A 15,448-nucleotide genomic window follows, 5' to 3' on the forward strand; every position below is an offset into this window, starting at 1 on the left:
TTTAAAGAGCCTAAATAAAAAAAATAAAAAATCATTTAAAAATCATTGAGATTTACAAGTTTTTGAGCACATGAATTTTCTTAATTTTTCTTTATTTTCTAAGAAGTAGAATGAAAATGGAAGCCCACCTGTACCATCTGAGGATTTGTCCTGATGCACAGACTGTCCCAAATCACATGCAAACACTAGTGGAGTCAAACAGAAGTCAAACAGACCTGCATCTGCTCTGGATTGTACTGAAGTGGGTAATGAGATCTTTACAGACTGTAACACACTTCCTTTCTCTGTTCAAGTATAGCCTACAGCTTCATTAAAGTGATCAAACCTTTTAAAAGTGTAATGGAGCTCATTCCCTTTAGACGTCAGAGAGTCGGAATTGAGGAACTCAAAGTTCTATCTTTAATTGATGAGCATCTGAATTACATTAGGCTGAAGATGTCTTCAGCACACGATACAAGTGTATTGTAAAGTTTGTTGTTGAGTTATAAAGTTTGTTTGTTTATTTGTCTCTGGTTCAAAGTCATTCATCATAAAGACCACCGGGGGGCAACAAAGTTCATGTTATATCAAATTGTATGTAAATATGAAAAACATTTTTTTGGGGGGTGGGGAAATCATTTTGGGGGTTATTATGCAACAAATATTTAGTTATGACCTTGGGTGTGAGGGCATATATATACATATACATACATATATAGTATATACTGTATATATTGCTGTTTCTCTGAGGAAGAAGGTTAAGTGTTAAAGGGTTAGTTCACCCAAAAATGAAAATTATGTCATTAATGACTCACCCTCATGTCATTCCACATCCGTGAGACCTCCGTTCATCTTTGGAACACAGTTTAAGATATTTTAGATTTAGTCAGAGAGCTTTCTGTCCCTCCATTGAAAATGTATGTACGCTAGACTGTCCATGTCCAGAAAGGTAATAAAAACATCATCAAAGTAGTCCATGTGACATCAGAGGGTCAGTTAGAACTTGTTGAAGCATCTAAAATACATTTTGGTCCAAAAATAACAAAAACAACGACTTTATTCAGCATTGTCTTCTTTTCTTCTTCCCTGTTTTTACGGCGGTTGGCATCCAGCTTATTGGTGCATTACCGCCCCCTTCTGCTCCGGAGTGTGGTTCACGACGTAAGACGCTAATGACGTGTTATCTGGTGCGCCAGAGCTTCGTTTACAGTCTGAGGGAGACGCACGCTGTATTCAAACTATTCTACATTGTTTGTATTTTGGTATTGCTATATTTTTTAAAATGGTGCGTAAGTGTGCATGTCGCAGATGTCCTAATCGCCAAAAACATCCACGGCGACATAAAAGTTAATTACCAATGCCGACAGATGAAAGGATTCAATGGAATCAATTCAATGGAATCAGTTCAATGGAAAGGATTCCGGAAGAGAAGACAATGCTGAATAAAGTCGTAGTTTTTGTTATTTTTGGACCAAAATGTTTTTTCGATGCTTCAACAAATTCTGAACCTCTGATGTCACATGGACTACTTTGATTATGTTTTTATTACCTTTTTTTGGACATGGACAGTGCACCGTACATACATTTTCAATGGAGGGACAGAAATCCGTTGGCTGCATTGCCAGCAAGATCATTCCTTTTTCAATGCCCAGAAAGTTACTAAAAACATATTTAAAACAGTTCATGTGTTTCAACCTTAATATTATAAAGCAACAAGAATACCTTTTGTGTGCCAAAAAACAAAAACAATATAGTGACTTTATTCAACAATATGTAGTGATGGGCGATTTCAAAACACTGCTTCATGAAGCTTCAAAGATTTACAAATCTTTTGTTTTGAATCACTGGTTCGGAGCACCAAAATCACTTGATTTCAGTAAACGAGGCTTCGTTCTGTCATAAGTGTTTCGAAATTTCAATAGTTCACGTGTCGGTGGCAGTTTAATACACGCTCCGAACCACTGATTCGAAACAAAATATTCCAAAGCTTTAAAGTTTCATGAAGCAGTGTTTTGAAATCGCCAATCACTAGATATCGTTGAATAAAATCTTTTTTTTTTTTTTTTTTTTTTTGCCGCACAAAAAGTATTCTCGTCGCTTTATAATATTAAGGTTGAACCACTGTAGTCACATGAACTGTTTCAAATGTTTTTAGTAGCTTTCTGGGCATTGAAAAAGGAAATGGAAAGGAGTTTGTTTATTTGTTCATTGTAAGCTGCATGTGTTAGCATCAGGGCTATTTACATGGAAAACACAAGGTCAATATTACAATCCATGAAATTTAAATTATTATATAAAACATTTCAACTTGACATAAGATAGAAAATCTAAAATACATTCGGGTGACACATTGTATTCCATGTAAACGTGTTTCTGAATAAACGCATTTTCTCGCAGTATCATTAAACAATTACAGTCCAACAGAATATGTTTAACATTCAAAGGAAAATGACACGAGGTACATAAAGAAGGAACATCGCCTATCAATAGAAACCCATGTGTAAGTCTTGAGTGACCCATTCGACCTAGTTAAGACGACTTGGTCATGTCTTGATTTGAAGTTATGGAAGACACTTCTTTTTATACTGGGGTTTTATTTCATACAGTTTATTATTTTTATATTCATTCCATTCCCTCTGCAACTTGTTAGTGATGTATAAGCTAATTAATGGTGTGAAGTCAGAAGGTGGTATTTGACAGTCAGATATTTCCAGGTCAAGCGCGGTTCCGCTCTCTCATTACCATTCAGGTCAATGTGACTTGGAACCCAGCAAAAGATAATATAAAATTTTTCCTTCTTTAGTTAAACTTTAGACAATTATGGGGTGGTTAGACTTTACAGATTCAAGTGCTTAAAGACAAAACCTTGAGTCAGAGGAGATAAAAAAAGTTCAGTTCTTGACCCTTCTCAATATTTTCCAGAACCAGGAGAAATGCTGGAGCCTCGGCTGTGAAGACAGAGCTTTGGTCCGGAATTTGAATGCCATATTGTTGATCTCCTATCAATGCTGCTGTTGATTAGCTTAGATTTTCATGAGAGATTTTGATAAAAATAAATGTTTTGGTGGGTGTGCCTCTGCCTGCTTTAATATGATTTCAAACTCTCTGATCTCTTTGTTTGCTTGATCTGTTTGGGTTTGTTGGTGAGTCATAGTGTCACTTATGATGCAGATAAACATTTTTTTCACAGTGTTTCAGTGTTGTGTTTGAGAAACACAGATCACATGCAATCAAAGGCAAGAGATAGAGGTACTAGTTTATAATTATACAACCACTTTTCCACTATACAAACTTGGCTCTAGGGTGGTTTTGCCAAATTTCGGCCTAAATGAGACTAAGGCAAACAGGAAGAAGGGGGGGGGAGAACGGAAAGAGAAAATGATACAAACAAGATTAAGGAAACTGTGAGGTTGTAGAACGGTCACATAATGGAGTGACCATGAGTCAACGCGTGATTATGGGAAACTGGATCAAGTTTTGGCAATCCCCCCTTTCACAGGGACTCTTATCAGCCTGTTGAGTGATACACTGAGCCCTGTAAAACAGATCCATACAAACAAACTTCATCCTGGATACGGAAAAAAAAAACTCCCAATACAAAATTCATGAATTATTTGGCTTTTATTTGAGCCATATGCACCGATGTGGGTAAATCAATCAACCCTATTCACAAACCAAAAACAAAACATTAGAAAAGTTCAGAACAATTCATATATCAAGCATTACTGCAAGTACAATAAAGCAAACAATGGTTAATCTTTAAAATCTATTATGAACGATAAAAAAATATAAAAAGTCAGACTTAATAAAGGCCTTTTCAAATGGGCTTGGAATGCTAAACCAACCCTTTCTTCTCATTACTCGTGACTGAACCAGTGATACAGCTGCACTAAGAAAAAGAGTGAATTCCAGTCAGAGACGTGTACAGATTGTGTGCCTGACGCTGTGATCTAACTGGCTCTTAGCTGATGAGGTCATGTTCAAGACAGTGCTTTGTGACAGACATCATGCAACACAAATATACTGGCAGTTTCCCAGGCAACGAGACCCTCACACAATCTCCCGGGTTTTCCGGATGGCACAGCACAACATCATGCTAAAGATCATGCCGAAGATCTGTGCACATAAAGAAAACATTTCTTCAGTGAGACATCAATCGCACACATACATGTGTACGTAACAGTTTTTTCAAAAAGCAATATGATTAAATTACAATCATGGTACTAAGAAATGAAAATGGGAAAAAAAACAAACATACACTGCCATTCAGAAGTTTGGGCTAAGTACGATTTTTAAAATGTTTTTGAAAGATGTCTCTTATGCTCACCAAGGCTGCATTTATTTGATAAAAAATACAGTAAAAACTGTAATTGTGAAATTGTAATTTAAAATATCTGTGTTCTACTTAAATATGTTTTAAAATGAAATTTATTCCAGTGATGTTAAAGCTGAATTTTCAGCATCGTTACTCCAGTCTTCAGTCACATGATCCTTCACAAATCATTCTAATTTTCTAATCAAGAAACATTTCTTATTATTAATTAATATTGAAAACAGTTAAAGTAACATTATAAATGGCTTTACTCTCTCTTTTGAACCATTTAATGCATCCTTGCTGAATAAAAGTATTAACTTCTTTAAAACAAAAATCGTACTGACCCCAAACTTTTGAACAGTAGTCTGTATATATAAACAAAATAATGCACTTTTAATATGATATAATATTACATTAAAGGGTTAGTTCACCCAAAACTGAAAATTCAGTCATTAATGACTCACCCTCATGTTGTTCCACACCCTCGGAACACAAATTAAGATATTTGGATGAAATCCGATGATTCAGTGAGGCCTCCATTGACAGCAAGATAATTAACTATAAATTATTTCAGATGCCCAGAAAGCTACTAAAGACATATTTAAAACATGTGACTACAGTGGTTCAACCTTAATGTTATGAAGCGACGAGAATAATTTTTTTGTGAGTCAAAAAACAAAATAACGACTTTATTCAACAATATCTAGTGATTTCAAAACATTGCTTCATGAAGCTTCCAAGCTTTACGAATCTTTTGTTTTGAATCAGTGGTTCGGAGCGCGTATCAAACTGCCAAAATCATGTGATTTCAGTAAACGAGGCTTTGTTACGTCATAAGTGTTTTGAAATTTCAATGGTTCACCTGACTTTGGCAAGGCAAGGCAATTTTATTTGTATAGCACATTTCATACACAATGGTAATTCAAAGTGCTTTACATAAAGAATAATAATATAAAACATAAGGAAAAGAAATAACAGCAAAAACAGAGAATTTTGCTATCTGGATAGAAGAGCTAGGAAGTCTTTGGGAGTTTTTTGTTGTTGTTGTTGTTGTTGTTGTCCGTCAGAGTGGATCTAAACCTCACACGACAGGACTGCTGTCTAGCAACCTGTTAAGGCACTTCAAACTGATAAACAAAGTTTCAATCGCCCCTTTTGCCAAGACTTTGGCAGTTTGATACGCGCTCCGAACCACTGATTCGAAACAAAACATTAGTAAAGCTTCGAAGCTTCATGAAGCAGTGTTTTGAAATCGCCCATCACTAGATATTGTTGAATAAAGTCATTATTTTGTTTTTTTTGGTGCACAAAAAGTATATTAAAAGATATAGGTATATAAAAGATTAAGGTTGAACCACTGTAGTCATATTTACTGTTTTAAATATAACCTTAGTTTATTTCTGGCCAGTGAAAGTGTCAATTAACTTGCTTTCAATGCAGGCCTCACTGAGCCATCGGATTTCATCAAAAATATCTTAATTTTTGTTAGTGAGGGTGAGTAATTCATGATATTATTTATATTTTTGGGTGAACTAACCCTTTAAAAGGTTATGATTTTTAACTACAACCGTTGCGGTCTGTCAGTCGTATAAAGAGTGTCAATGGTAACTCCATCTATAAGAGTCAAAAAAACATGCACAGACAAATCCAAATGAAACCCTGCGGCTCGTGACGACACATTGATGTCCTAAGACACGAAACGATCAGTTTGTGCGAGAAACCGAACAGTGTTTACATCATTTTTACCTCTAATACACCACTATGTCCAACTGCCTTGAGCATTGGTGTGTGAGGTCTGAATGTACTCTGATGCCGGAAGTGATCACTCGCACTCATTGACATATACACGCGAGAGATCACTTCCAGCATCAGAGTGCATTTTCAGACCTCACACACCAATGCTCAAGGCAGTTGGACATAGTGGTGTACTAGAGGTAAAAAATTATATAAATACTGTTCGGTTTCTCACACAAACTGATCGTTTCATGTCTGAGGACATCAATGTGTCGTCACGAGCCGCAGGGTTTCATTTGGATTTGTCTGTGCATGTTTTTTTGACTCTTACAGATGGAGTTCCCGCAACAGTTGGAGTTAAAAATCATAATTTGTGTTCTACTGAAGAAACAAAGTCACCAACATCTTGGATGCCCTGGGGGTAAGCAGATAAACATCAAATTTTCATTTTTGCGTGAACTATCCCTTTAAGCTGGTAAAGATATGGACCACAGTTATAAACTGTAGGTCTTCTAAAGGGAAAAATGCTGAACAAGCCTTAAAAAAAGTAAAACAATAACAACACACAGACACACACACACAGTAAAACTAAAAATGTACCATGATCACTCCAATGCCGATTCCAACTCCTCCAATAATATGAAGTTTGGAGTTGAAAACTTCATCAATGGCATCAGGGCAGCTCTGAACATAAAATAAGATTTGTAATAGGTACAAAAGGCAGAATGGATGTATCATTTATGGTTTATCAATGTCGTTATGTTATTCAAAGCTCTTTTATCTATTTATCAATCTACTGTGTTAATAGTTGATAGTTAAACTGAGCTGAGATACAGAAAAGCGCAAAAATCAATGTCTTTATTTGGATGGAAACATCTTCTTATGTCTAATACACTTTGTTCATTAGTTTACTTAAACCTCTTAAACCCTTTTCAATTTTCTGAACGGTTACTACGCTGTGATGACCTCTTACTTGACCTTCTACTGGCAGAGTAAACAGTGTTTCACTGACTCATTCAAGCTGAGCCGCCGCAGGGTGCCTTGGGTTAGAAACATTTCCAGTGCATTAAATCTGAGCTAAGCTGGTGTAATGCACTCCACAATCATACCTGCTGCCTAGAATAATCTAGTCCAGTACTGTCAATTGTAAATCCCTGCTGATAAATCATCGACTGACAGTTCATAGAAGTATTTCTGCTCACTAGCAAATTATTATACTCTAACTATAGATGTGCCTACCAAACACACAGACATGAAACTGAATCCATTGTAAATTGAATCCCAATTTTAAGGAGTTATGATTCACCTTGCCAAATATCAATGTTGTTATTGTTAGCTAAAACAATTTTAGTTAATTGAAATAAAGTTCAAAATTAATATATATAAACGTAAATGAAAATTTGAAATATTGTCTTACATTAACTAAAAAAAATAAGTTGAAGTAATTAAATTACTAAAACCAAAATAAAAATAAACTAAACCTAAAAAATATTTTTAAAAAAATTATAAAATTGACAAAAACACATAAATGACTAAAAATGGAAAATACGAAATAAAAGCCACTAATACTAAAATAACACTGGCAAATTTTCAGACACTTGAGAAAACTTTTTAATTTTGACTGTATTGCAGTACTTTCTTATATGAAAAACTGCATAAATACTAAAATGTCATAATTAATTTTTGTTTCTATATACATTTATTCAGATTTGCATTCCTTTATATCTGTATTTATTTCTCACATTCTCAATTTTTCTTTTTCATTTAGTTCTGTATTTTATGCTTATATTTATTTTTTATTTAAAGGTGCCCAAGAACAGGTTTTCAAAAGATGTAATATAGGTCTTAGGTGTCCCCTGAATGTGTCTGTGAAGTTTCAGCTCAAACTACCCCATAGTTTTTTTTAATACATTTTTTTAACTGCCTATTTTGGGGCATCATTATAAACGCGCCAATTTATGCAGCATGGCCCCTTTAAAGGTCCCGTTTTTCGTGGTTTTTTGAAGCTTTGATTGTGTTTATAGTGTGCAATATAACATGTGTTCATGTTTCACGTGTAAAAAAACACAGTATTTTCCACATAATTTACTTATCTGTATAACGCTGTTTCCACTGTCATAAAAACGGGCTGATGACTTCCTTGTTCTATGAAGTCCCTCCTTCAGAAATACGTAACGAGTTCTGATTGTGTTCCTGTGTTGTGATTTGACAGCAGCTTAGCGCTCCTTGCCCGGAAAGGTCACGCCTCTTACCATAACCTGTGCTGCACATAGCTTTACATGTGGATTATTGTGGTGTTGTGCCGAATGAACACAAAAGACAATAATTCCCGAGAGACTGAACGCTTTGTAGAGAGACAGAAAATGTACAACATTAGCACTCACTCAGAAGAGTACCTCATACGGAAAACAGCCATGTACATAAACATAGTCCCCTCTTGTGGCCATTATGTGCACTGCAGTCCAACATTAACTATTGCAGTAAGGATACCACAATTATAATTTTCGGGAACGAGTTAAACATAAATTGTAACCATTGATCTCTAAGTACAGCGTCCTGGGAAGGCCAAACAAAGGTGATTGGACTGCGGGATGAAAATAACACTGTTTCGACGACATGGCGACAAACACACTCTACAAACACAACTCTTGCTCTTCTCCGTGGGAGCGCAACAAGACCACGCCCCTTTTTTTGTGTATTCCTGTGGGCGGAAGTTAGTCAAAAAACCGTTTTAGTGACGTCATTAAAGAAGGAAGTAGAGGGATGTAGTCCAAACTGGCCGTTCGATGTAGGCGACTTCTGTTAAATAAAATATCTCACTTGGCATTGAACTTTGAGCTTTAAAATTTTACAGATTTTATTTATACTCTAACAACAACATTACACACTAACTAAAGTTTGAACCATGGGATCACGAAGAACGGGACCTTTAAATCTCGTGCTCTCCGCCCCTGGAGCTCGCGCTTGCCTTAAACAGCTATAAACAAAGTTCACACAGCTAATATAACCCTCAAAATGGATCTTTACAAAGTGTTCGTCATGCAGCATGTTTAATCGCGTAAGTACAGTGTTTATTTTGATGTTTACATTTGATTCTGAATGAGTTTGATAGTGCTCTGTAGCTAACGGGCTAATGCTACACTGTTGGAGAGATTTATAAAGAATGAAGTTGTGTTTATGAATTATACAGACTGCAAGTGTTTAAAAATGAAAATAGCGAGGGCACTTGTCTCCGTGAATACAGTAAGAAACGATGGTAACTTTAACCACATTAAACAGTACATTAGCAACATGCTAACAAAACATTTAGAAAGACAATTTACAAATATCACTAAAAATATCATGTTATCATGGATCATGTCAGTTATTATCGCTCCATCTGCCATTTTTTGCTGTTGTTCTTGCTTGCCTAGTCTGATGATTCAGCTGTGCAGATCCAGACGTTAATACTGGCTGCCCTTGTCTAATGTTGGGAACATGGGCTGGCATATGCAAATATTGGGGGCGTACATATTAATGATCCCAACTGTTACATAACAGTCGGTGTTATGTTGAGATTAACCTGTTCTTCGGAGGTCTTTTAATCAAATGAGATTTATATAAGAAGGAGGAAACAATGGAGTTTGAGACTCACTGTATGTCATTTCCATGTACTGAACTCTTGTTATTCAACTATGCCGAGGTAAATTCAATTTTTTAATCTAGGGCACTATTTAACTTCATTCTTTTGACTGATAGGCTGCATGGATTTTGTCCAATTAATCAGTACAAAACTAAGTAATCAGTGGAATCTGAATCTGAGCAACATTTTAATCTGTAAACACTGTTACCTTTGTAATGAGAACATCAAGCCCCTCCTTTTTGGGGCAGGTCTCTTCAGGAACATCCTGGGTAATTCCTGACGGTCCACAGCAGTTCAGCTAAGAGATGAGGAACAGATGTCATCGCAATTTAGTAAGGCTTCGAAATCAACGAGCTAAAAATAATTAGTGTTTGAGGGACCATCTGATGCATATAGCGCATAAAAACAGCAAGTGCTTTCTGAGGAGGTTTACAATATCCCAGGCTGTTACGAGGAAGAACTAGCAGTTGGTGTTCACAAGGCTCATGGTATTTAAAAATGTTCAAGAGTTTCAGATGCACAGTAGCAATTACACAAAACATTTTTGAGAAATAAGGAGAAAGGGACGAGATCTTACTCCATGCTGGATGAGATGGAGTGTTTTTTTCAGAGCTTCCTGTTTGGTGTCTTGATAATTTTTATATGTTTCCCTGTAGAAATTCGTTATATCTTCAGTAACCTACGGGCAAAAAGATATTAACATAAATCGGGAGCACTGTGTGTTTGGGTGTGCGTGCACTGAGCATTTGAGACACCCACCTTGGTCTGGTTGGAAAACCCCCAAATTCCAGCAGCCACCTCAACCGCGAATATGACCAAAAGAAAGAAGAAGAACTGTGGGAAAAACACATTCAAACACCAAAGTTGATCATCTCATAATACTACTAAGTGATATTTTTAAAAAGAAAAGGTGCACAATGTGGGAATTACCAATCCCAGCATGCAAGGGGATTCCTGGATGGCACCACAACATCCAAAAAAGCCCACAACCATCATCAGCGCACCGGCCGCAATGAGGATGTACACACCTACAACACACGCTTTATTTTTACCAGTTGATCTTCAGATGTGGCAATGCAAAATATGTGTTAAAAAGACTTATACAACTACTGACCTGTGTAGAAGACATAAGGTGAGTTCTCTCCTTCAAACAAGCTTTTAGTCTTGGGATCATACCTCAGCCAAAGTCCAATAGCCAAGACGCCTGTACCTGCAATCTGCAATAAAACAACAAATGACATGCAGGTCAAAGGTTTGTAATTCACCCTGAAATGCCTACAAAGGGACTAAAATACACACAAACAGGTCATTAAAAAAGATTTCTTTTACATCAGAAAGAAAACAGCAGGTATGGTGCTAAATGTTGTTTGCCATCCGATAACAATCCCATTCATTTGAAGGGCGGTCGCTTGCCTGGCACAGGATACCCCTGGCAAAACCTGACGGCACTTAGTTTTGGCCCAGTTTTTTTTTTTTTTTTTTCTATGAGGATAATTAGTCCCAAGGTAAAATTACAACTAGGGATGCTCATTTCGGTTAAATTTCTCGACCGACAACCGACGCTCGTTATCCGATTATTAACCGTTAACTGATAAGATTATAATATTGTATAGCCTATATAATATGACATTAAATAAAAAATACAATTGACGAGTGTCTGTGTCTTCCACGGGTTTATTTTAACATGCAAACAGCAGCATAGAACAGATAAACAACAGAACCTGGATTCACATTATCAAATTGTCACGCACCTGCAGCGTTTCTGACAGCAGAAAAAAATAATTTAAATAAAAGGCATAAAATAAATAGGCCTACACTAAATATTTTTCACTTAAATGTTTAACAAATTAAGATGACAAAACAAAAACACGGTGAATCCATTGAAGCTTTTAACAACCGGTATTTTAGACATTTTTTCCGTCAAATAAAAATAGCAGGCCTACCTCAAGGATTGTTATTGTTATGACCACGGACGGTGCACGTGTGCACACCGAACGCGTCTTTCTGCGCTCATGGGCAAAGGAGTTTCTTTGAAAGGCTCGCGCACGAGACTAAGCGGAATGCGGGAAATGAAGTATACCATGGCCCTGAATTGTAATGGACTGGAGCTCACGGTTCACATCGAGAGAAATGGGAACGCGGGGGCACCGCTATGCGACCGCAAAAGGCACTTTCACTTTCGTGATCAAAGTGCATGCCACTGATAAGCTTTGTATTATGCAGTATTACAGTAGCTATACACATACCAATTAAACGCGCAGGTCTCCTCTCGTGCGTCCTCCCCACTGTGTCGCCGGTCGAGGCAATAATTTTCGTTTCGCTTTTAGATATCTCTTTTATTGATGCCATCAATGCTTTTAACTCAAAACAGTCCATAAACTACAAATCCTTCAGTCAAGCCAGCTCGCGCGTCAATCTGAGAGATCAGCCTCTTACCTTAAAGTGTCAAATTTCTCGGTTTCTGAATGGACGGTTTTGCTTGATTGACAAACGCTAACGTTCGGCCACGATTTATATACCATCGACCTGTCCTAAAACGTTAGCACGCTGTGATCGATTGCTTGGAAATGGTCAGTACTTCTTTTCGCTCGCTTCATTTTGCTTGTTGCTTAGCGAAATGTCTGGCACGTGTGAAACGCCCGGTGAGTTAACAAATAAGCATATATGTATATATATAGCATATTTTTCTTTAACCATGCAGCAAAAAAAACAAAAAAATCGTTTAACTGATAGTATTAATCGGTTAAAATTCTTACTTTCGGTTAACGGTTAAACGGTCAATGCGAGCATCCCTTACAACCTGACAATGCTGTCTGGCTAATTATGTAGTCCCTTTCACTACTAACTGTCCATTATATAAGTGTATTAGACATGCAAAAATGTAAGTAAAATGAAAATTACAAGAAATAAAAAATACATAAAAAAACAAATTACATAAATGAATAGAAATGTAAATAAAATAAATCTAGTAAAACATGTATTACAGTAAAATTAATTATTATGGATTTATAGGTGACTTGCAAAAAAAAAACAATAAAATAAATAAATCATTCAAAATAAATAAATTAGAATAAATGATTAAATATAAAAAAATTAAAATAGTAATATAAAAAATTACAAAATAAACTAAAAATAAAATGTATTATGACTTATACAAGAATTTATACATAAGTAGCTTGCAAAAATAAAATATTTTTATACAAGCTGGGGTGAACTGTCAGTATTAACCAGCCAAACCTTGATAGAGCTCGATTCTTCATAGAGGACAAATCAGCAGGAAACTGGAGGTGCATGAATTATGTAATAATGTGTACAAGCTCAGTAAAACCCAACAGTATCTATCCATCTTTTTATCTGATCTGAGAGTGTACAGATCACACCAAACCAAGCAAACAAAATTACATGGCAGAATAAAAATAAAATTGGCAGAAGTTCTGCCAATCTGTTACACATGCGATGCTGTAGGAGTCAAAATTTGCTAGTGGAACAAGAGTTTTAAAACGTGATTTAAAAAATGATTCTTCAGTATTATTTACAACAGGATCTGCATTTTCATGGGTTTAAATGAAAGATTTGGTTAAAAAAAAAAACTCCTTTCCTGGTAAAAAAAAAAAAAAAAAAAATGAACTTGATTTTCAAAAGTCAAATTTGCGAAGGCATGTATGCATGAAGGCATGCTGATTTTCAGATTTCTGATGTATGATTTCTGCTATGATGATTTTCTGATGTATGATTTCTGCTATGATGATTTTCTGCTATTTTTGACAAGACAAACATGTCAGTCTCTGAGAGACAATTTATTTAAAACACAAAGTAAACTTTATTTTGTTAAATAAATATAATGAACTACTCGAAAAGCATTTCGAACTTCTCCAGCATGTTTTATAATTACCCAAATATCAAACATAGTTTACCCTTTATGCACATTATTACATCCACTTAGGCTCGGATGGAATATTAGAACTAACACACTTATGGGCATCAATCATGGGCGGCCTGATCGGCTTTAACATGTTGTCTGTCAGAGATGATAACGTACATAATACATAACACACAAGAGTATAAATTTGTTCTTCATTCACTGAAACTGAATCAGAATTATCAGGGAACTGAGTGAAATACTTCACACTACATGCAAAGGAGAATAAACGCCAATCTAAATTAAAAACTTTTCCGGGTTGGTGAACATCATTAACGTGTTGGTTTTGACAGACATTTTTTTTTTTTTATGCACGAACTACGCATTCTGATTCTGACATTCCTGATTAATTTTCTATTCTTGACTGATTTTTCTTTCATAATTTTGGCAACAGAACTATTAAATGAGTGAACTTGAAATGAGTCCCAGTAGTTGTCCAATTTTATTATATATATATATATATATATATATATATATGTGTGTATATATATATATATGTGTATATATATATATATATATATGTGTATATATATATATATATATATATGTGTATATATGTATATATATATATATATATATATATATATATATATATATATGTGTATATATGTATATATGTATATATATATATAAATTCAATAAATAAATAATATATATATATATATAAATAATATATATATATATATTCAATATATAAATAAAATTCAATAAATCAGAATCAGTTCTGGGATATGTGGAATAATCTAAGCACAGCAAAACCACAAGACCTACCAATACAAGATGGAGAAATCTGGACAAAACATTTTGAAAATTTATATAAAGAAATCCCACCAAAACAACTCAATGACAATTATAATCTGATCAACCAAAATCTACAAATTTATGAAGACACAATTAAAAATAATCAAAATCCACTCGACTTCCCAATTACACATGAAGAATTAACAAATAAACTCAAAAGCCAAAAATGTAAGAAATCTTGTGGTGCTGACAGCATTCTGGGTGAAATGCTGAAACACAGCACACCTGAGCTGCAGACGGCTGTGCTCAAATTATTCAACATTGTACTTAGTTCAGGCTGTTTTCCTGACATCTGGAGCCAAGGACTTATTACCCCAATTCATAAGACTGGGAATAAATTGGACCCTAATAATTTCAGAGGCATTTGTGTGAGCAGTAATCTGGGGAAGTTATTTAGCAGTATTTTAAACAATAGAATTGTAAACTTCCTTACCGAACACAATGTCCTGAGTCCGAGTCAGATTGGCTTCCTTCCAAATCACAGAACTACTGACCACATTTACACCCTACACACCCTAATCAATAAACACGTAAAACAGACCAAAAACGAAAAAATATTTGCATGCTTTGTCGATTTCAAAAAAGCATTTGATTCTATTTGGCATGACGGATTATATTACAAACTTTTAGAAAGCGGTGTAGGGGTAAAGCTTACGACATTATTAAATCAATGTATTCGAACAACAAATGTGCAATACGGATTGGCAACAAACATACAGAATTCTTCACCCAGAAGACAGGAGTGCGGCAGGGCTGTAGCCTAAGTCCAACGCTGTTCAACATTTACATTAATGAACTAGCGGTGCAGCTGGAACGGTCTACAGCTCCCGGACTCACTCTACAAGACAAGAACATCAAGCTCTTGCTGTATGCAGATGATCTGGTGCTGCTGTCACCCACTGCACAGGGACTACAGCAGCACCTGGACCTGCTGGAGAACTACTGCCAGAACTGGGCCCTGGCAGTAAACCTCAAGAAGACCAACGTTATGGTCTTCCAGAAAAAGCCCAGATGTCAGGAACACAGATACCAGTTCAGTCTAGGCAGCACCGCCCTAGAACACACAATGCAGTACACT

General features: G+C 35.7%; 1 protein-coding gene across 2 annotated transcripts in view; it reads right to left on the minus strand.

Annotated features, from left to right (window-relative positions):
* Positions 1 to 3,587: 3,587 nt before the first annotated feature.
* Positions 3,588 to 15,448, minus strand: part of cd9a (CD9 molecule a) — a 20,706-nt gene continuing 8,845 nt past the window's right edge. For both annotated transcript variants that reach the window (XM_067389974.1, XM_067389975.1), the window contains exons 2-8: positions 10,765 to 10,867; positions 10,581 to 10,678; positions 10,410 to 10,484; positions 10,228 to 10,329; positions 9,859 to 9,948; positions 6,629 to 6,712; positions 3,588 to 4,095 (exon numbers count right to left, since the gene is read on the minus strand). In XM_067389974.1, the coding sequence (XP_067246075.1) occupies positions 4,030 to 4,095; positions 6,629 to 6,712; positions 9,859 to 9,948; positions 10,228 to 10,329; positions 10,410 to 10,484; positions 10,581 to 10,678; positions 10,765 to 10,867 (618 nt within the window). In that variant the 3' untranslated portion in view covers positions 3,588 to 4,029. The remainder of the gene's footprint in view (positions 4,096 to 6,628; positions 6,713 to 9,858; positions 9,949 to 10,227; positions 10,330 to 10,409; positions 10,485 to 10,580; positions 10,679 to 10,764; positions 10,868 to 15,448) is intronic.

The sequence above is a fragment of the Chanodichthys erythropterus genome, chromosome 7, assembly GCF_024489055.1.
Source record: "Chanodichthys erythropterus isolate Z2021 chromosome 7, ASM2448905v1, whole genome shotgun sequence".
In the NCBI taxonomy this organism is placed as follows: domain Eukaryota; kingdom Metazoa; phylum Chordata; class Actinopteri; order Cypriniformes; family Xenocyprididae; genus Chanodichthys; species Chanodichthys erythropterus.